The sequence below is a fragment of the Amphiprion ocellaris genome, chromosome 13 (genome assembly GCF_022539595.1).
Source record: "Amphiprion ocellaris isolate individual 3 ecotype Okinawa chromosome 13, ASM2253959v1, whole genome shotgun sequence".
Lineage (NCBI taxonomy): Eukaryota > Metazoa > Chordata > Actinopteri > Pomacentridae > Amphiprion > Amphiprion ocellaris.
In genome coordinates, this window is record NC_072778.1 from 32291613 (window position 1) to 32312456 (window position 20844).

Below are 20844 nucleotides of genomic sequence, written 5' to 3' on the forward strand. Positions count from 1 at the left end.
TTTTGAAAAGGTTAGTGTAGTGCAGTAATGTGGATTACCAACTCAAACTTTAAATTTGCTTACTATTGTTATAACTGACACCCACTCACAGACACCTCATTTTCACATTTCTAACCCTTTTCCCCAATGATATGTTACATGACTGACTAGAATCACACATAAAAATATAAACCAAATAATTATTCACATTAATTGCTAATTAAACGTATTTGATAGGCATTCTCAAAAGATTCCAAAATGAACATTTCCAACCTTTATACAAAAGTTTTGGTAAACATAACATTCTTGCATACCGTATATCATCATCTGCATGTGTCAATCATATTTGAATCTGTGAGAAATCTTTCCAGATGTTTACATTGGGTCATTTCCTTTTTCTTGGAGAAATTTGTCAGTCTTGTGGCAAAATTACCATAAACACAAGGGGGACATCAGAGCCTCTCTATTCTACTGCCATAACATGAGCACAGTCTATAGCGTCCACTATGGCCATGACGCAGGCACTGGTTGGTCATTTGACTCCTCCTGCAGACTGGAATCTACCACAGCATAACCCTGGAAGAACTGCAGCAAGTCTGGGGAGAAGTGCTGTCTTAAGGATAAATTCAGGGAATTAATGTCTCTTGCTTCATAGCTCACACAGGCACATATAGTATGAAATGAACACATCAGTGCACTTTTAAACTTTGTCAGCGGGAATAAAACACCTGACACCGATTACACTGATGATTGAAGCAGAGTGGTGGGAGAGGAAATCTTCAGAAGGAGACAATGCAAAAATGTTAGATCATGACATTACATTGGTACACGTGGGGGTGTGTAATAACTTGTGGAGGAAGTATTCATATTCAGAAAAGGGCAACACTGCAATATGAAAATAATCAATTTCAAGTAGAGGTTCTGCATAAAAAATGTCTCTTAATACAGAAATTTGCCCATGTTAGTGGTTCACTATAATGTTGAAGGCAGCATTTTACTGCAGTGGATGGTTGAGTGATTTTTAACATCCTTCTCTGATCATTTGATCATTGATTAAACCCCTTAAAACTCATATCCACATATTTGTAAGGTTTTTTTCAAGAAAAAAATAATCCTTCCTGCCAAAAAACAGCTCAGCTGTAACTCTATACCTTAGCTTTCTTTAGAATGTGAAGCTCAATGAAGTCTCCATCTTTAGCTCCACTCACATCTAGACCACTTGCTGCAGCTCAAGCACACCAGCTCACTTGTAAGTCTGCTCATCAAACACTGCAAAACTACTTTCCACTAAACAGCATATACGTGCTCAAATTAGAGTAATGACACAGAAAAGTCCCACCCTGCAATTTGGTTTCTTTGTCTGTTAGAAAAGAAACCTTGGAAGTCTGAATCCTTAATTTCCAGACCATGAAATTTGAAATGCGCAGTCATGACACTAATTTGTATTTCACTTGTGATGTGTTTTTTAGCATATAAAAAAATTACATAACAATTTTAAAAAGATTTTTAAAAATTGATTTTTATTAAACGGGGTCTTTAACTGTGCATAAATTGCACATATTTGATTTGCTATCTTTTACATGCAAAATCTTTACCTTATCTTTAAAGAAATATATATATGTAAAATACAAGCAATGCTGTGAGGCACAAGTATAAAGTTGGCCAATTTGGAAATATTCCATTAAATTACAAGCAACTTTAAATTAACTGCATTTTCTTGCAGTCGCTAAACTACATGCAATCATGTTGAGGTCATGTTGAGTTATTCTGAGCTTTGCATTTTTGCCATGGAGTCAGCTAAAGGCATAAAATGTCTGAGAATGTTGAATGTAAAGGTTTGCTTGCATGTACATCTTGCTCTACCTAGTCTCTAGGTGTGTGTGTGTGTAGTATTGGCCTGAGCATTCAGTGAATATTATCCACTTTGGCCAGACTCACTGCACCGGCTGGTGTTGATCTGATCCCGCTAGTACCCACACATTGCAAAAAAAACAAAAAAAACATCTGTTTAGAGCAAAATGCGCTCACTCACACAGACGTTAATACAAAATGCACGCTCACTTGGAAACGTGTGGACTTACACAAATGCAGCACGCGCATCCGCAGACACAAACACACACTCACCCCACCCAGCACAAACACACACACATAAACACTATCTGGAAATGGCATTGAGCATCTGTTTGGACAATGCTAGCACATTCAGCTTTTGGGAAACACTGGCAAGAGCCCTGCATTGGCCATGAGAAGCTTTTCTACCGCAGCGGCACGACCGGGCGACCGAGCAGCCATCCAATGAATTCTGTGCTTGCTTCATCCACACATGCACACACATTTTCACCTGCAATGCAAATTCAGTTCCACTCCCCTCACTACACCACTACTCTCTTTTCCCGAGTCAAACATAAAAAACAAAGAAAAAAAACAGAGTTCATGCTTTTAGCAGCTTTCTAAAGCATTTGAAGAAGCTATTTATTTAACAGCGTCATTATCTACCTGGTGTTAAGGTGATCTATCACACAAAGTGATTGGGTGCGCTATTAGCGCCCTCTCCTCTGGAACAGGTGGCATCTGCTTAGAGGACAAGCAAAACAGAAAAAATATGATAAAAATGCTCCAATATCTGATGTATTTGCAATATTTTCCATAAGTACACACTGCAATCTTTGTCACAGCATGACAGCAGATAAATGAGTCTTTACCACAAGGAGAAAGTGGTCAATCAAACATTATTTTATGAGTAACAGCAAGGACACTCATATCAACAAATCTCCCTCTTTCAAAAATAAAAATGCTAAAAATAAACATGGCAAGCTTGCTTGTTGGAGGCCTTGGGATAATTTCATGTGTTGTACATATGAAAGTAATGTGCCAATCTGTCGTGTCTCATCTTAGCAAATGTATCTCTTCAGGGACCACCGGTTTAGCATGTAGCCTGTGCATACATCACATCAATGCCACTTGACGAAAGCACCCCATTTGTGTTTCTGACAGCTTGGTCGGGGCTCAAGGTGTATGAGGCTGTACGGTGCCTTCATGCATCCACAGTGTGTGCAGGGGAGAAAGAGAGAGACAGTGTCAGAAACAGAGAGGAGAATAAATAGAAACAGAAAAAAACGAGAGAAAGAGAGAGAGAGAGAGAGAGAGAGAGAGAGAGAGAGAGGACTGTATGGCAGAGAGAGTTAAGCCAAGGCCTGGAGGAGTTTTCGGTTATTTACATATTCAGATTCTGGTCACCCCAGATCCCTACCCTCATCAAGAGAAACCAATTAAAAATCTCTTCATTTAATGTTTACCTTAATTAACCCTAACAATTAATGGCTTTCAAAAGTCCTATTGTGGCTTTTTCAATTAAAGCCGCCTGTTACAAAGGTTGCAAACCAATCCTATAAATCATACAGACAATTCTCCAGTGAGCACAAGAAGTCCATCCCAGGGCAAAAGTGAATGAGTGAAATAGACTCATATATCACTATTTTTTTTTTTTTTGCTTAAACTCACACCTTTGCTACAAAAGTAGTTTGTTTTTTTTTAGATGTGGACAGATTGTACTTTCATGTCTGTGTGTTGTGAGCACGTGCACACACGGGTATGTGTGAGCGTAGGTGTCCAGCCGTCCAACCAGCAGCTCTCATACTGGTCAGCAGATTGTTGGGTGAGACCCAGTGGACCATTAGCTGTCTGTAGCTGCCAGAGCTGAGCGCTGATAATGACAGGTGGTGAACACACCCTGGAGGTCTGACAGGCTCAGGGCATCGTGCCATGTAACAACAGCCTTTACTACTGGCACCGCGTCTGTGATGGCAGCCTTTAACACCGGCTATGGCAGAAGCATCTCTAGCAGTATCACGACGGGCCGAGGCGGACGAGCAGCCATTACTACAAGCGGTTAAACTAAAATGGCAGCGATTGTTAATGGCGGGGAAGCCACTACGCTGTCATTATGATCGCTGACACCCTCTTGGCGAATGCATTCAAATCCCTATGCAGGCTCAGATGACAATTCTGATTATCAGACGAACAATGAACCTGTATGTTCATTATTCAGACGAGCTTTTGTCACAGCAGACGCCTGCGTAGCGACAGTTACGAGTCATCCACGCTGAGGGGGGTATTGTGCAGGATATAAAGGTCCTGATTTGCTTACTTTTCTTTCCCTTTCTTCATCATTGTTCATTTGGGGTTTCTAGCTGCCCATTCTTAGAAACTAGTGTCTTTTCTGAATGCCTGCATCCAAGCTGTGTTGAAGCTTCATTTTCAACCACCCCTCCAAATTACATACCCAACTGACCCCCTCACACACCCACAACACAAAACTGCAGGAGCATGTGGGGGCATCTGAGTGTGTATATGTGTTTGATTGTGTCCATACAGGCACCTTTGTGTCCTCCACCCCCTCTCAGCCTCTGTTTCCCCAGTGCAGAACACTCTGATTTGCACTAATCTCTCGGTACACTCTCAGGGCTATTGTTCATTTCTGCTGTGAGCTTATTCATGTGCCACTCACCGTGCTCTCTCTCTCGTTTTAATACTCCAACAGCGCTGGGAGCTAAAAACAGTTTTAAGCTCGTTTATTTGACTGTTTATTTAAAAAAAAATAAAAATTTTTAAATTGCTCACTTCTCACCTCCCCTGCTGTGTAGGTGAGGGCGGGTTTGTGCAGGATGTGATCGCTTATTAAAATGGCAAGTAGTGGCTGGACTCTGTGATGTTTCCATCACACTGTTTATGTATACAGACAGCCTGTAGGCAGCCGGTGGACAGCACGAGATGAAAGCTACGGCTGATGTTCTGATTTGATGACTGTTGCCATGGCAGCGAGATGAAAATGGAGGAGTGGCATCAGCATTTACAGAGAGACAGAATGGAAAATTATCTCTCACTCGGTCTCGCTCTTTCCGTCTTTCTCACACACACACACACACATGCGCGCGCAAACACGCAAACAGACATCTCTAACCACCCATCAACCAGGAATACAGTCCAGTAGGTCCTCCTTTGGACCAGTGAGCTGTAAAGGTCCATCATTAGGACAACAGGGTGGGGTCCGACATCCTGACAGCTTGTCAAGAACAGAGGTCTGCATGACTAACTGTGTGATGAGACTGCTATTAAAGAGAGGAAAACCACACAACTGCAGAGCTGCTACAATAAGGCACCTGGCGGATTCATGGCACCTCTTCAGCCTCTCCTGGATAGCTGAACGGGTGGTTCGATAAAAACGGTTTCTGGCTCCAGCGGACGTGTTTATAGCGTTTCCTCTGGCCAAATGCAGCACCAGGGTTAAGTTGATCATCTCTCACTCTGGTAAAATAGCCAGGGGAGTCCATGTACCACTAGATCAACTCTACAACTTAAAGACCCTAAACGTTACAGCTCAGATGATCGATATGGCACTGAGCAATGTTCTTTACGAGCTAATAGACAAATCCATTCCTGCAAAACCCCTTGGGCCCTGAGAAGGCAAGAAGGGAGTTAGAGTACGCGGCTGTTTGCCTGATGTGGCCACTTAGACTGGTGCTTGTACGCACATACAAACACGCCAAGGAGGTTAGAGGAGACAGTAGGATGCAGCTTGTGTGTCTGTTGTGTGCCCATATGTGTGGTTGCTCTGGCACATCTGCAGATGTCTCTATTTCTGAGGGTATTGTAGCTTCCCGAATCCTCTGAGGTTATCGTGGCTGCAGAGCTGCCAAAAGGAGATTTGTGTCTTCCAACATCAGAAGGAGGAAAAAACACATAAAATCCATTTCATTCTCATTGCTTTAAATGCTCTTATCTGACACTCCTGGATAAAAGAGCTTACATGAAACATTTGTTATTCCCTCACTATCTAATTAAAAGTCCAGATTGCCTAATAAAAGTCAGAATTGCATCATAAAGTTGAGAAATCCTCAAAATCTGAGATCCAGGTCTGAGTAACACCTGTTGCTATTTCACCAGGTTCCATTTGTACGTCCAATTGGTATTTCAAACACGGTTTTAACATGTAGCAAATGACCGCTAGCAAAAATGAAACCCAATGTTAAACTTTTTCTAATGATGCCTCTCAAATATCCTGTGCAATTTCTTTACTTTCCAGCGAGCCTCTCTGTCTTCTTCTCTTCTCTGTGCCCTCCCTTTGTCTTTCTCGGCACTGTTCACTTGCTCATTAAACTGTATGGTCAGTTTTTTATATCGTTCTCCCACCCTCTGTCTCCATGCCCTTGCTAACCTTCTGCAGTTCTTACTTGAACACAGCTTGGCCAAACTTGACTGAAAAACTTTGGCACATCATTATAAAAATAATGGGGCATGTTTATAAAGGATGTGAGGGCCCTCGATGACATTGCGCGGTCCCCTAGGCCCTCGTACAACCCGGTTTATGGCCGCATGTAACATTTATGTTTAAGGTAACATTCATGCTTGTCTTATTTCAAGGCAAGGACAACAGCCGCACTGTGAAAAAAATATTTTAAATGACTTTATTTGAAGGTCTAATAGCAGCAATCTATTTTGGGGCAATATGCCTCATTTAGTGTTAGTGAGGAGAGTGTTGGCATTACATGTGTAATACAGCTGGAATGTATTGCACTGGAAACTTTGCAATGTGACTTCTCCTGCAGTTAGCAAAAACATTTTTGTGATTAGTTCATTTATAGTTCTGTCTTTTCACTGTTTCAAAAACGTGACGAATTAATTCTATAACTTCCCACAGCTTTTTGTGATGCCTTCAAATTGCTTGCTTGTCTGGCCAACGCTAAACTCCCAAATGTTTTCAGTTTACAAAGACATAAATTAGTCAAAGATGGCACATTGTAATATTTAACAAGCAAAAACTAGTAAAACTGTTAGCAAGTTTACCATTCATCTTGGACATTTGCACAGTTGCACAGAAAAATGCATATTATAAACATGAACAAAGGAATTAATACCTGGAAGAGATTTTGTTTGAAAAATGAGCATGCTCAAACTGTATTCAAGAGCCACAAGCTGTCAAGTGTAAATAAATTCATGCCTGATGAAAATGAACAAGGAAGGGAATTGCATTTCTGTTCAAATTACTTTGCCTAAATTGTGGCATTAGTTCACGTGATCTAAGCGTTTTCATTTTTTAGTCATTTAGCAACATCCTGAAAAGGAAGCTTATACTAGACTGCTATGTGGAGAATTGAGAAAATATCAAATACTGAATATGTATCTAGACTTTTATTTATTTATTCTATGTTGTTTCATGTCATTGTGCTCTGTCATTCTGTGCTTGTTCATTTCTTGTGTCATTGCCAGGTCAGATCAACAGATGTAGCCTAACCTGTCTCGATGCGTAAGAATTACATCCATACGGAATCATGTTTTTCGGTCCTGCTGCTTTCATAAGGCTTGATTGCTAACTCGGGGACTGTAAATGTTTGAGGCAATTTGAAAACCCATTTTCTTCAAACCATTATCTGCAGTGTACGGAGGAAATGGAACACTCAAACCTTTCTAGTGTATTAATTTAGTGCTGTGATCAGACAGTTATAAGGGAGTTGTCAAGTTTTTAAAAAATAATGGACGTCCCGCGGCCAATCAGGATCAAGTGCTTGCTCAGGCCACGGTAATTACGCAGATATTTGCATTTTAGCACAGAAAGTTATCTAGTATAATGAGTGATAGAGCCTTTCACTGAACTGCTGTTTGCAGTTGCCTTAGAACCCTTTCTGCTCCGAGGAGGATGTATGAAGAGTGCAGCGATGTAAAACCAGGAGGCTGTCTGATACATGCCAATGTGTCAATCTGAAAAGTGGAGGAAAAAAGATAAGGCAGAAGAAGAGAGAGAAAAGTAAAACTGATTAAACTAATCACAAAGCGGTCAATTAATTAGCATCTCATTATAGCACAGTGTTGTAACCCAGATAATATAGCTAATGTGGCTTTTTATTATTCCACACTGCAGTAATTCAAAGACTGACATCAAATCTCTCTGATCTCTCTCCTTCTATCGTTCATCAGCCTCCACTCCTCTTTCTCTCAGCATTTATTGCAGTACTCCCACTCAGTGACTGGGCTACAGTGACAGTGACCAGCACCTTTAAAGCCCACTTATTAACCCGGTCTGTTTAGATAATCCATACACAAACAGTAGTGTAATAACTGACAGGTACAGCGGCTTCCTGAAGCCTTGTCATCACAGTGAGATCACGAGGAAGCAAAGATGCTACATAGAAGTGTCCATTAAGAAGCAATTACAACACCATCTAAATCAATGAATCATCTTCTTTTTTGTTGCTTGGGCACAATTTAAGCAAACAGCATACAAGTGCGTGGTGAAGTTGTCAAGTTTCTTCCTTACTGCTTTCTTTATGCCTCCTAGTTAAACCCCCAAAGGCATTCCTTATTTTTGACACTTCGCACAGGTGAGCTGTCACATATACTGTAGATTCACACTTTATAAGCTGCTGTCAAATCATTTGTTACACGGCAGCTTTCCTCACGTTGAATTCTGAGCTCCCTCAAAGCCGTCAGACGTTTTAATTTCACAGTAAAATGTCAGAAATCCTTTTTATATCTTAAATAATGTCTATTCCCTCAATGACTTCAAGTGATATTTATCCACCCAAATAGTTTGTGCTCTTTTGTCCAAGTTTTGTTTCATCGCCAACCACACAGACTCTCACTGAAGCTGGTAGTTGAAAGTTGGTAACCCTGGTAACAGACTGACAAGACAGTGGTATCTACATTTTCATTTAACTCTCTGCAAGACAGCTGTTATGTTAGAATGAATCTGGTAATCTTCTGCAACAAAACAGACTCAGCTTGTGTGTATATTCACCTTTGCCCTGTGAATGATGGTATAGGTATCATAATGGTATGGCAATGTTGGAAAAGCAATTATGCTGAAGTTCTCAATACAAATTTTCATTCACAGCAAAAAATAAACTATGAAATGAATGCATTCCAACATCAACTCTTTAAAAAAAATTAAAAACTTGGGAAGTAGTAATAAAAAGGACATTACTGGTATTTTAAACAATATTGTGGCAGAAAAACAACATTTTAAAGGTGGCATTTCTACTGCAGCATCCTACTGCCTAATATGAAAAGTATTGAATAATAAATAGCCAGGGCGCAATAAATATGTGAAAAAATATTAACATTACAAAAAAACAGTGGAATGTAACCTTCAAGCATTTAAAATAAACAACATCATGTTAGAAAAATTCACTCATGCACTTTCTTTGTGAAGAGTTTCCTGTGAGTTTTTTGTCATATTTTATGAGCCTCTGAAAGCTTCAGATAGAGTTGGTTTTGTGTGTGTTGGTCTGCTGTGTGTCTGTCTCTCCTTCTCAGCATCCTCCTCATGTTGAGTATTACAAAAACCACAGAGGCTGCTGCACACACTGTGCTAACACACACGCAGTTCACAAACAGTGACATTAACATTTCAGCATGTGAACATTGTGACAACACGCTTTTAACATAAAGTAACAACTGAAACTAACTGAGTCTGGATACTGTGTACAGATCCGGATGTCCTTCTTTAAGCTGCTTTGAGGGCTTTTCTTCATTCCTTCCAAATGTGACACTTTTGATGCCATTCCAAAGAAATCACAATCTCCAACAGGGTAACTATGACAGCTGCAGTACTTCTGGTAGCTTCAGTACTAGAGACAGTAAGACTCATAGACAGAGGTGATAAATAGATCATCTATTGTACCGCATGACACACACTTTATCAACTGCAATCAGTAAATTGTTGAATAGAACATTTAGTAGTTTCACTTAAGTGCATTAGATGAAACCATGAAAAAATACAAACCAAAATGCAAGTTTCGGCTCCATGGACAAACTCACAGCTTGCTACCTCTCTGGCTCATCAGCCTCTTATATTTTGATAATGGAGCCCATTCACCCTAACTTATCTGTGCAGGTTTCCCAAGGTGGACTAGTCTGAGGCTGCCAGGACCCCGTTCGCACCCACAGATCTCCCCTGGTGGAGGCTGCAGTACTTGCAAGATGGGCTTTGCAGTCCAAAAACAACAAAGACCGTATGTCTTCCACCACCTCCATCTAAGCAAAGGCTGACACTTTATGTCGGGGTGTCCGTCTGGTGATATCTAATCCAAGCAAGTCAGTATGAACATTAAACCTCCACACAGTGCAGCAGTCATGCCCTTGCTGTCTTGCATATTTTTATATATTGTGTGTTTTTCATTGTTGTGCTAACATTAAAATAATTAGCTGTGTAACTTGATAAATGAGTGAAAGTGGTTTAATTCAAAGTAAGGCAGTTAAAAAGCTAAATCTGACTTTCTCCTCTTGGCCTGTTGGTCATTTAAAATAAATAATAACTAGTAATTTCATTGACTGAAATGAAACAGGCTTTAAAAGTATATTGCAAAGTCTTAAGATACCATTACATTTTCAGAATTTTGCTAAGTGATTTGTAAACAATCAGTTCTCGTGACATTCCTACTGTGATATATTGTCCAACTAAGATGCACTTTTGGTATGGGGCCATTTCAGATGGTTTAGCTGGCTTAGTGTGACCATGTCCTCTTGCACAGTCAGGTCCACAGTCAGAAGCCTGATTTCACCCCTGCCCACACCTTTTTTGGGAGTTCACGCCTCAGCATCATAGGTGACCTCACTGATGCTCTTTTGGCTTACTAAGAGCAATCCTGCAGCCAGGTTCCAAAGTGTCATGGAAAGCCCTCTTAGATAGAAGAATATTAGTGCCCACGGTTTTAAAATGACACATACAGTATAGCAAAAGCACCAGGGTGTCAACGTACTTTTGACCATACTATTCTCATCTATGCGTGTGTGAAAATGTCTGTCAGCAGTAAACTCTTGCTGAACTACACTTTGTCTTTCTACTGCCAATCTTCTCTGTTCTTACGGTGCTCTGTCGTCAATTCAGGGTGTTGATGTTTCCCTCAGTTTGTCAGCGGGTCTGACTGCTGCTCCAGACTGCCTGCAGCCTTCCTCAAGGGAGGTGTCACAGTTGGACATGCACCTCCCCACCACCGCATTGCATGCACACAAACGCGCTTACACATGAAAAGAAATAAAGACAGACATGTGTACCAATGTGGCCTCGCGTATGCACACACATGCCAAAACTCTTCCTCCGTTACTCTTTCTTAATCTGTCACGCCCTCCCTCTATTTTTTTCACAGTCGTATCCACACCTATACACACAAACACACAGAGGGACCAAATTGACTTGTCAGCTTCAATCAGACCAGGAACAAAAGGATTCCTGCCAGTTTGAAGCTGACATCATTAATGGGTTTGGGAGGGGGCGAGCTCTGAAGACAAAGGGAGTGCAAGGTCGGGCCGACTTAAAATGCACTTTCATTTTGGCAGGGACGTTAGCTTTTTGATTTCAGCCCCTTTATGCCAACATCTTTTTGCGAGTGGCTCTAACTTTCATTATCGCGGGGAACAGAGGGGCGTGTGAGACTTTGTTGTGCTGATGGAGAGAAATGTGACATCCATAATGCATTTCCTATTAGAGAATGCCACGCATGGACACACCTGGCCATGTGTCAGAGAGAGATGGACAGGAAGAGGATGAGAATGAATGGGCTGCTGCTGGTGGAGAAGGAAAAAAAAGGTTGCCAAGTAAAGGATACCAATGCAGCAGAAAACACAAGAGGAAATGGTAAGAGTGAGTGAAAGGAAGAGCGTGTTCTTGAGAATGTGTCAAAGTTTAGAGAGCCATAGGACATACAGTACATCACCATGTGACATATGAAATCCACACATAAACCAGCTTTCCTGGAGCATTGTAGCAGTAAAGTCAAACGCTTTGAACATTTAAATCCTCCCCACTCACTTCTCCGACTTCATCCACCCTCGTTCTCTTCTGTTTCCTCGGGTGCATTCCCCATCTGCCTTCTCCCTTTTTTTTGCAGCTTTAATTCTGACCCTGGATAAAGATGGAGTCCCTCGTCTCAAATGGTAATAACTTTGGTCCATATGCACACAGCCATCACAAATTGATTACTGTGTAATGCTGCAAGCACTCCCACTCTCTCTCGCACTCACTCGCTCTCTTTTGTTGCCTCCATCGTGTGATTTTCAATGAGGCCGACTTCATGTCCAGACCGGCTGTCATTAAACAGCACCCCTGGGTTCTTCCCCAAACATAAACAAGCAAATCCTAAACCCTTTTCCTGCATGATCCCTGTCTTCCTCTGTCTTCGTCTTCTCGTTCCCCTGCCATCTTTGTCTAACGCGCACTCGAAATCAGCTTCTCCTTCACCTGTTTTACCCTCAACCACTCATTCCCTTTTCTTCTTATTCTAATTATACCATTACATTACCATTTCTATTCTCTCATTAGCATTTTTTGCTCTCCCTGTCTCTTATTCTTCCCCGTCTCTAATTCTCTCACCCCCTCCCTGTCTCTTTCTCTATCATCCTTCCTTTTCTCAGCCACTGAATACATTCCACCTTTTTTGCGGCACATAAACAGACAGTGCCCTTGGGGATGGGTTGGAGAGCTCTGTCTTTGTTTGTGTGCACCTCTAACTAACTCTCCATCTGCGGGGAGCCCAGCCAAGCCCAGCAGTGCAAGACAGATAGCTGGCACCATCCCAGACTCTTCTCTAGTTGGCCCCATATCTTCACCCCCGCCTCTCAACTTTTCCTTCCTACCAGGCTGTAGTCTTCCCACAGAGTCGGTTGTCAGCTGCCCTCAGGCAGCCAGTCAGCCACTGTAGATGTGCGATCCCCACAATTCCTTCTCCCTAAATGCCTTAAACCAAAATCTGCACAGGCTTCCGATGGATATTCAATCCTTTCTCCAAGTCAGTGGCTGTGGATGTTCGTCACTGGACTTTACTCAAGCTCCATCCTCAGTCAACCCTAGGTTCACCTCCAATATGAGCTCACTTCAGAGACCAAATAACCAATAGTACATTTTCTGTATTTAGTCACATCAAAGAGCCTTCAAAGAAAGAGGAACTTAAACATTAGCATTACTTCAAAAACTGAGAGTTTCAATCACATAACTGCCCAAGGCTGTAACTTAAAGCTTGAAAAGAGTTATAATGTCATATGTTGTTTTTCTTTGCATTCGTTGGAGGGAAATTTCTTCTTATTACATTGAGACTATAACGATGTAATGTGAAATACGGCCAAGAAGAGAAAATTATCCTGACTTCAGCACAAGACGCATGCTAGCACAAAAATAAATCATCAAAAGTGTGCTGCTAAACTATCTGCTAATCCAATCTCTGCGTTATACATAGTGAACAATCCTCTTGAACAGTAAGAAGAGTTTTTTTTTTAATCCACTCACCATTGTCAGGCTCAGACTTCCGGTCATGCTCGGTGTCGGTGAGAGAGAGGGCAGAGTTGGCACGGCTCGTGAGGCAGGAGCTCTGCTCGGACTTTAGGCCGCGCATCCACATGTGCTGCAGGCCGTGAGCAGGCGAAGGGTCCACCTCCGGCTCGGTGTCCACATCCGAACCCACGCCGAGGGAGTAGCCGCGGCCGTGGACGTGAGCGGCCGGTCCAGAGCACAGCGCCTCCTCCTCCTCCTGGTGCTGCTGCTGCTGCTGCTGCTGCTGCGGGTGGATGTGGTAGTCTGGGCTCCGAATCTGCCCAGCCTTACAGAAGTCTAAATCTAGAGGAGGGGGAGAGACATGCAGAATGAGATCACGTAGACACAGAGCTTTAAAGCCTCTAATTCCAGCATGCGTGTTTTTATTTGCTTCAGCAACTAAGCTGACCAAGTGTTTGTTAGAGGCAGGCATTTACAAGCCAAACACTGAGCACCTCCCAAATTATGTCAAGAGACAGGCTGTTATTTGAGCAAGCATTTATTAAAAGTTTTTCAGCACAAGTCCAAATCAAAATGTCACCTCCAATTTTTCTTAACCATTTGCAGTGAAGCTATATCCTGTTCAATATTGACTCAGACTGAGGGAAAAATTGAGCCTCATATGCTTTCAGGTATTAGAATGCCCTCCAATCCCAAGCATCAACCTGTTATCTGAGAACATCAGATATACTGTGTTAGTCCTCTGGTTACACTTCAATTCAATTCAATTCAATTGAGCGCTACCTTTTTTTCCTGTAGAGGCAGTTGAGTAAATTTTCTTCCTCACCACCAGAGTTTTCTGTTTAGAATGTATAAGTGGAGGTGATGGAACTGATGTAATTTTAAAGAAATAAAGGTGTAAATTGAAATCTATACAGATAGTAGCCTGGTTTCATGCAGGCTCCAGAAAAGAAAAGACTTCCCCTCCTTCTCACTTAGTGCAGTTAATATGTGTGTTAGGTCGGGTCCTCTGAACACGAACCGCAGTGTTTCAATAAAAGCCACAGTCCTGTTGACCACTCCATTGACCAGCGATGTGTCCTGCTGTGCCTGTTTGATGGGGTCAAGACCAACTGTGGCTCACATACTGTTCTGCTGGAATTAAACCGGCCTAAGATTGGTCACCACTACACACTACTGCTTAGCTCAAATTGGCTGCAAGAGGGCAATTCAGGAGCAAATGGGCTATTTCCCAGTAGCAACAAACACGGACTGACTGCAAACTGAAAATGTCATCTTACCCCTTTTGTTTTGAAACACATTTATAATACAACAGGAGATTTTAGGAGGTGATTAGAGGGAAAATCATTTTTTGAATAACTTTCCATTTCCAGCTATTACAGTCAGCCGCTCCGACTCACTTTAGAAAAAAAATTGGCTATTTGTATATATTACACTATTTTCCACACTAAGTACTTGTCGTGGGCAAAAATATCGAATTTGCTACAACAGCCTGTGTTGTAATTTCATTGTATTGCAGCTTAAATGTAAAAAGTTAAATGACCCGTATTAAAGAAAGTTCCAAACTATAGTTTTGTGCTTGCATACTGACTATTCCTAAATGAATGTATTTATCAAATATTTAAGGTGGGTAGGAGGGATTTGGAGAGGAAAATGGGTGGCAGCTCCTTTTGGTTCTCCTGGGTGGCCCCCTTCATATAAACTTGTCATCCATAGGTTTTCTGAACAGCGGTTTTGAATCTCTCAGTGGCTCCAGTCCCCAATTTGGTGATACCACACTCTAACTCCCATATAACAAAAATCTCTGGGCCATAAACTGTCCACAAAATGGCCACAACCTTAATTATGCATCACTTTAATCTTTGATACAATTTAAATTGGTAAGTAATATAAACGGTTATCCCCTGTGCAGTTGTCATTAGCAGGAAAATTAGCTATAGCAGCCAAAACTGTTTGTTGTATCAGGATATAAATATGTTTATTTCTGCTGTAGAGTTGGGCATTTGAACATGGGGGTCTACAGGGACTGACTCGCTTATGGAGCCAGTCTCAAGTGGACATTGAAGGAACGGCAATTTTTGGCACTTCAGTATTAGGTCCGTTTTTATCTTACTGAAGACTCTGTAAACTGTGTCCTCAACTGTCTGGCTGCCAGAATCCAGATGTGAGAAACTCTGAGTTGCAAAAAAAAACCTCATCTGAGACACCTTTAATTGTTGTTGTGCACTCTTAGCACTAATCTTTGTGAGTTTAATGAACTCAGGGCATGTAGGCTGCCCTACTGTGTGATCGGTGGAGCTCGCTGGGACAGAACACAGCCTGAGAGGAAGAGCTGCAGGCACTATTCTACAGTGAACAACTTAAAAATTGCAGTCTGTATTGTGATTTATTTTTACTGAACTTGAACATTAGTAAAAGACTGTACTGTTTTTAACTGTTGACATTTAATCAGAATCATTTACCCAAATGGACTATGAGATGTCATTCCCTATAATATGATATATAAACCAGGAAATAGTAGGAGTCATATTATTTGTTAAAAGATCCATACATACTCAAATGATCAGATTAATGTAAGACTGCTATTTCTGAAAAATGCAGTCACACTGCTGTGATCTATTTCTAGCTTTGTACACAATATGTTGAAAAGTGCAAGCTCATTAATTTGAGTTAATTAATAGGCAAACAAAAAGTAATTATTTTGGTCAGCTCTCTTGTGAGCTGTGAAATAATCATGGAGTCGTTGATCTCGCTGTCTATCAGTCCATCTATCAACAGTATCTCTGTAACGTAAACAGGCTTAACAGACACAGGTGAAATGTAGAGAAGAGCAGAGAGGTGATGCGGGATTAAATGGAGAGCAAGAGGGGATTTTGCAATATTAGGGCAAATAAGCAGCTGGAAGGAGAGACGGAAGGAGCGAAAGGGAGGAGGAGGGCGAGATGAGGCGGTTTAAAAGATGAAGGAAAATATGAAGAACATGGGTGGGGAATTAAAGGAGAAGCGAATTGGCTGATCTTTGTCAGGAACACCGTAATCCATTAAAAATGTCACTGGAGGCAACGTCCCCCCTTAACAGTTGGTTACTTAGGTAGGGTATACTATATATAACTCTGATGCCCAAAGATGAACAGATGTGCTTCGCAGAACCGGCTGCCATTGACATTTCAAAGGCTGCTCTGGGGGTCTTCTGCACCTTACCATATGACACTGATGGCGGGGGATGTTGTTTGTTGTGGAAACAGAACGGCTGAGTAACTGCACGAAAAAAGGCAAGCGCTCTTTGACACTGCCGCGTCGTGGAAGATATCAAAGCAACATCATCATGACTAATGGTCATTGATGGGTCGCTTTACGGCGAAGAGCGCAGCAAAATCCATAACAGGTGGCATTCAAACCATGAAGTCCCCGGAGCGTTCTGCTTGTCAGGACTTGAAACTGTTATGAATGGCTAATGTTACTTGTTAGCATGGTGGGTAGGTCTTGCAGAGTAGCAGGAGGTTGGAGTGGTGGGAAGAGTACCTATTGATCACTATGAACCCTGCACAGCAGTATGCTCCTGATGAGGTGCAGCTTCTCTCTTAACACCACACATGACCTGCATAAAGGCCATCCATCACAGCACGAGCTGGCCCATTTCTCCTCCTGTCACTGGCAGAGAAGAATTTTTTCAGTGTGTATGTGTCACCGTGTATGCGTGTGTGTTTCTGTCCACCCGTGTCTGTATCTGTGAGTGTGTGAGTAATGAAGGGTGGTGTTCCACCCCAGGTGAGGCCAGAGAGGTTTGGGGTTGACCTACTTTAGCTGTGGGAGAGAAATATCACCTCTGTGGAGAAGCGGTAATTGGCTGCCTCCGACTGTCCTTCTGGCTCATTGTGGACTGTAATAGGTAATTCACACAGGCCCTTTTAAAGACCTCAGTGTGTGAGTTGTGTGCATATGCCTATATGTGTCTTTTTGGTGCCAGAATCCATTTGAGTCCACATAGTGTCTGTGCAAGTGTTTTGTTTTTTTTAGGGAGCAATATCCACCATTAAGCATGAGCTGTTACCTGGTTGGGGTTGGCTGTAGTTGGTCTGTCTTTCCCGGTGCGACCCGAGGGTGAGGCGTAGCTCGTGTGTGTAGTCAGGCAGGGTTTCGCGTGAGGTGTAGGAGCGGTGATGGGTGCGTCCATCCTCGCTCTCATCAGATGAGCTGGTGTAGGACATCTCCATTTCATGGCGCCCCTTAGACAACGGCTGGTAGGGTTTACTGTCCATCTCCTCCATGGCTCGTAGGGCTCCACTTAGTCACGCAGCACAGCCACAGCACAGAGCACAGAGTCTGGAGGCAGAGGAGGTGAGGGACATGAAGGGGAAAAGGGGGAATATACAGTGAGGGAGGGAGTTAGGCAAGGACAGCAGGGGAGGGAGGAAGAAGGATGGCCCAGAGGATGAAAATGAAAGGAAACAGGGGATTGAGAAGAAAGGGTAGAGGAGAAAAATAGAACAAGAAGTGTGTTATTGAACACAGTGGAACAATATTGCAACATCTGTTCATTCCAATTACAGCGGACATTCGTAAACAGCATTTGGCTTCCTTCATATTTCACACCAAAAGGTTAGTTCCAAATCAATACCCTCCGAAAGGACCGCGATGGTAGCCGTTATGTCCAGATGTGTTTGAAGAGAAATTGGCCAGATTCAAGCACAGCTTAGTGTTCTGTCACTTGTGGTTTCTGTTTTCTCGAGCTACTGTAAGGCTTTATCTGCCTTTTGCAGACAAGCATTGACAAGTTACGGATAAATCAACAAATTTGTAGCTGAGCCCCGTGCCTGTCACTCTCATTAAACACTGTGACTCACCAGATTCTCAAGTGATGATGAAACGCTATGAGACAACAGTCTTTACAGTGTCATTGCCCTCAAGTGGAGTAATGATAAATCAGCTCTTTTAGCTCTGTTCAGCTCAAATTCTCTTGTCCCCCTCTCAACCACATCGAAATCTACTTCTGATAACGTCCGGCGCCTTATACTTATACCGCCATAACTAATGATTGATTGGGACAACGATTAGAGCACAGAAGAAGTGATTAGAAAATACTTCATTCATATTAGTTCTCTTTCACCGTGCCCTGCTCGAGGCCTTTCCAGCCTATTTCCTGCAGTTATAAAGCTTCTAAATGGAGCTTGAGAGGGTCATTGCTCATAGAGACAAAGTGCTATGGTATTGACCTCTTCAGGGAGTCCTGTAGTCCATATATCAAAGCCATTAGAGCGTGCCTGCTCAATACCTCAGAGATCTGCAGCACAGGGTGATCACCACTAGTCTGATACAAGTTTACAGCTGACCTTTCTACCACTGCAGTAATGCTTTTATTCCACCTGAAAGACTCCTTCTCCTGGCCTTGCGCTCACCCTCCTCATTCCCCCACCTTCATGCGCACGCAGACCCACATGGACCGCCCACTGACCCCGGACAGCAAACAGTCAAAAATGGAAAAAAAAAAATAAAATAAAAAATAGGCCAAGTCTCTTGCACATTCATCCCACACACACCCTCACCCCCCGCAGGTATTATCACAGCGCAGATGATCTGTAAAAGCTCCACACTTGTCTTTCCTTCCACCATCTTTATTTTTTTTTCCTTTAATGATAGCACAAAGCACAACAATGCTTTTAAAACACATAACCACATTTTGCATCCAATTATCTTGGCCACGCCGTAGTATACGGCGAGCTGCCGAGGCTCACACACATACACGCTTGTGGTTCCCTACAATCACGATGCCTTTCATTTTGATTGGCAGGAGTTATTGCAAGGAATCAAAGCCTGCTATTATCTCAGCTGCCCTGTCAGAATGGGATTGACTGGTGTCACCTTCTCTCTGGTACGGCGAGGAGAGAGTATACATTACCCTGTGAGCTCTGAGCTTGCTGCAGGCACTGACTGCTGTCTGTCTCTACAGAGGCTCTCTGTCCCGTTTTATGTCTATCACTCGCTTACATACAAAAATGAAAGCATGCAATCCTGCACAAGGGTGCACCATCTTGTTCCCCCATCATGTGCGTGCACATACACAGACAGCCTGGTGAGCATTTTGCCAGGAACATGTAGTCCTGCTTGTACAAAGACGTGTACAATTTAAACTACTGTCTGGTTTCCTTTTAAACACACCTCTCTCTCCTGGTTAATCACTTCCCCTCTCTCCATCCCTCTTTCTTGCACCAGTTCACCTCTGCTTTCCCTCCTCCTTCCCTCCCATCCTCTGTCTTCCTCCCCTACCTTACTCCACCCTCCACCTCGTCCTTTGAGGCCTCTGCATTTAGAGGAGTAAGCCTGCTGGCGGGGGTTATTCCTGCTAATTCTAGCCCACAGTGGGGTGCCCATTAGGGGGTTTGATTCTCGGTTTTGATGTCAAAACCTGGAGGTTGTTTCCTGGAGCGAAAGCTCACTTCAAACAAGACACATGGGCGTTCTCTAGGACAAGTCAACATGTGCCACCTGAGCCCAACACCAGCCTAGATTTGCAATTGAGGAATAACCACCTTGGGGCATGGGGGGGCAGCTTGTCTAATGCTTACTATTCATAGAAAACAAACAAGAATGGCTCTGGGAAGGTCTGAGGATGTTGGAATTATTATAACCATGCTAGTACATTTTCAACATGGGAATCTTTAAAAACTTTCACTACAAGTTTCCTCCCATCATTTTTTATGAACATGTACAACAGGGGATTACACGCTGCATTTAGGGTTGCTTTAGTGAAGCTAACGAAGTGCTCAGCTGATTGTATTGCTGTAACAGCAGTTATTGACAATGATCGTTATCACCTAAACGCAAAAACAAAGTATGTAAAAAAAGAAGTATATCTAATGTATTAATCACAGTACAGTACAGTGTGTATATTCAGTAGGTGTTTGATAGACTGCTGTCAAAAAATTTACTAAAATAAATAAGTTGCAGTTTATTTGTGCTAGAAATGGATTGACAGTCAGTGGTTGTAGATAGTGACAACGGCTGCATTCCCAATCATATGCTTTTTTAAATTTTTTCCTTTCAGTAAGTAATACAGCTGCCCTTCCAGAGTATGCAGTGTTTCATAAAGAATGCATACAATGAGACATACTACTGGCCATAACGCTGCACATTAAACTTTCACCATCACAGTCTGCTGTGTGAAATGAGCTGTTTTCTGTCTGTGTGTTCTTGGCGGCTCTGTTTATACTCAGGCGAGGCATCGTATGTGACGTAACTGCACAGAAGATTGTGGATCAGAATGGCCAGGAAAGCATGCTGCAAAATCCAACCAGATGTAACAGGACATCTTGGTATTTTTGGCAGACTGTTTTTGATATACTGTGTATTGGGGCATTGTAAATCCTTTTCTGGCATACTGTACATTGTATTATGGCAGCATGGATATTGGAACACACCCAATGTACCCACTGTTATTGTGGGATTTTATTTTAGGGCTCAAACAATACGCAAAAAATATATATAGCAATTAAGTTTATTGAGCTCAGGGCAGGCATGTAGGCTGTGCTGCTTTGTGATTGCCAAAGATTGCAGTTGGTACAGCAGCTGTGAAGCACTGACAAGTTTTTTAGGTGAAAAAATGTAACCTG

The 20844-nt window shown here is 42.3% G+C and overlaps 1 protein-coding gene across 1 annotated transcript in view; it reads right to left on the minus strand.

The window, feature by feature from the left end:
• Positions 1–20844, minus strand: part of tenm1 (teneurin transmembrane protein 1) — a 188429-nt gene that overhangs the window by 156784 nt on the left and 10801 nt on the right. Inside the window, exons 2-3 of the mRNA XM_055016602.1 lie at positions 17289–17560; positions 13253–13579 (exon numbers count right to left, since the gene is read on the minus strand). Coding sequence (XP_054872577.1) covers positions 13253–13579; positions 17289–17505 — 544 coding nt within the window. The 5' untranslated portion in view covers positions 17506–17560. The remainder of the gene's footprint in view (positions 1–13252; positions 13580–17288; positions 17561–20844) is intronic.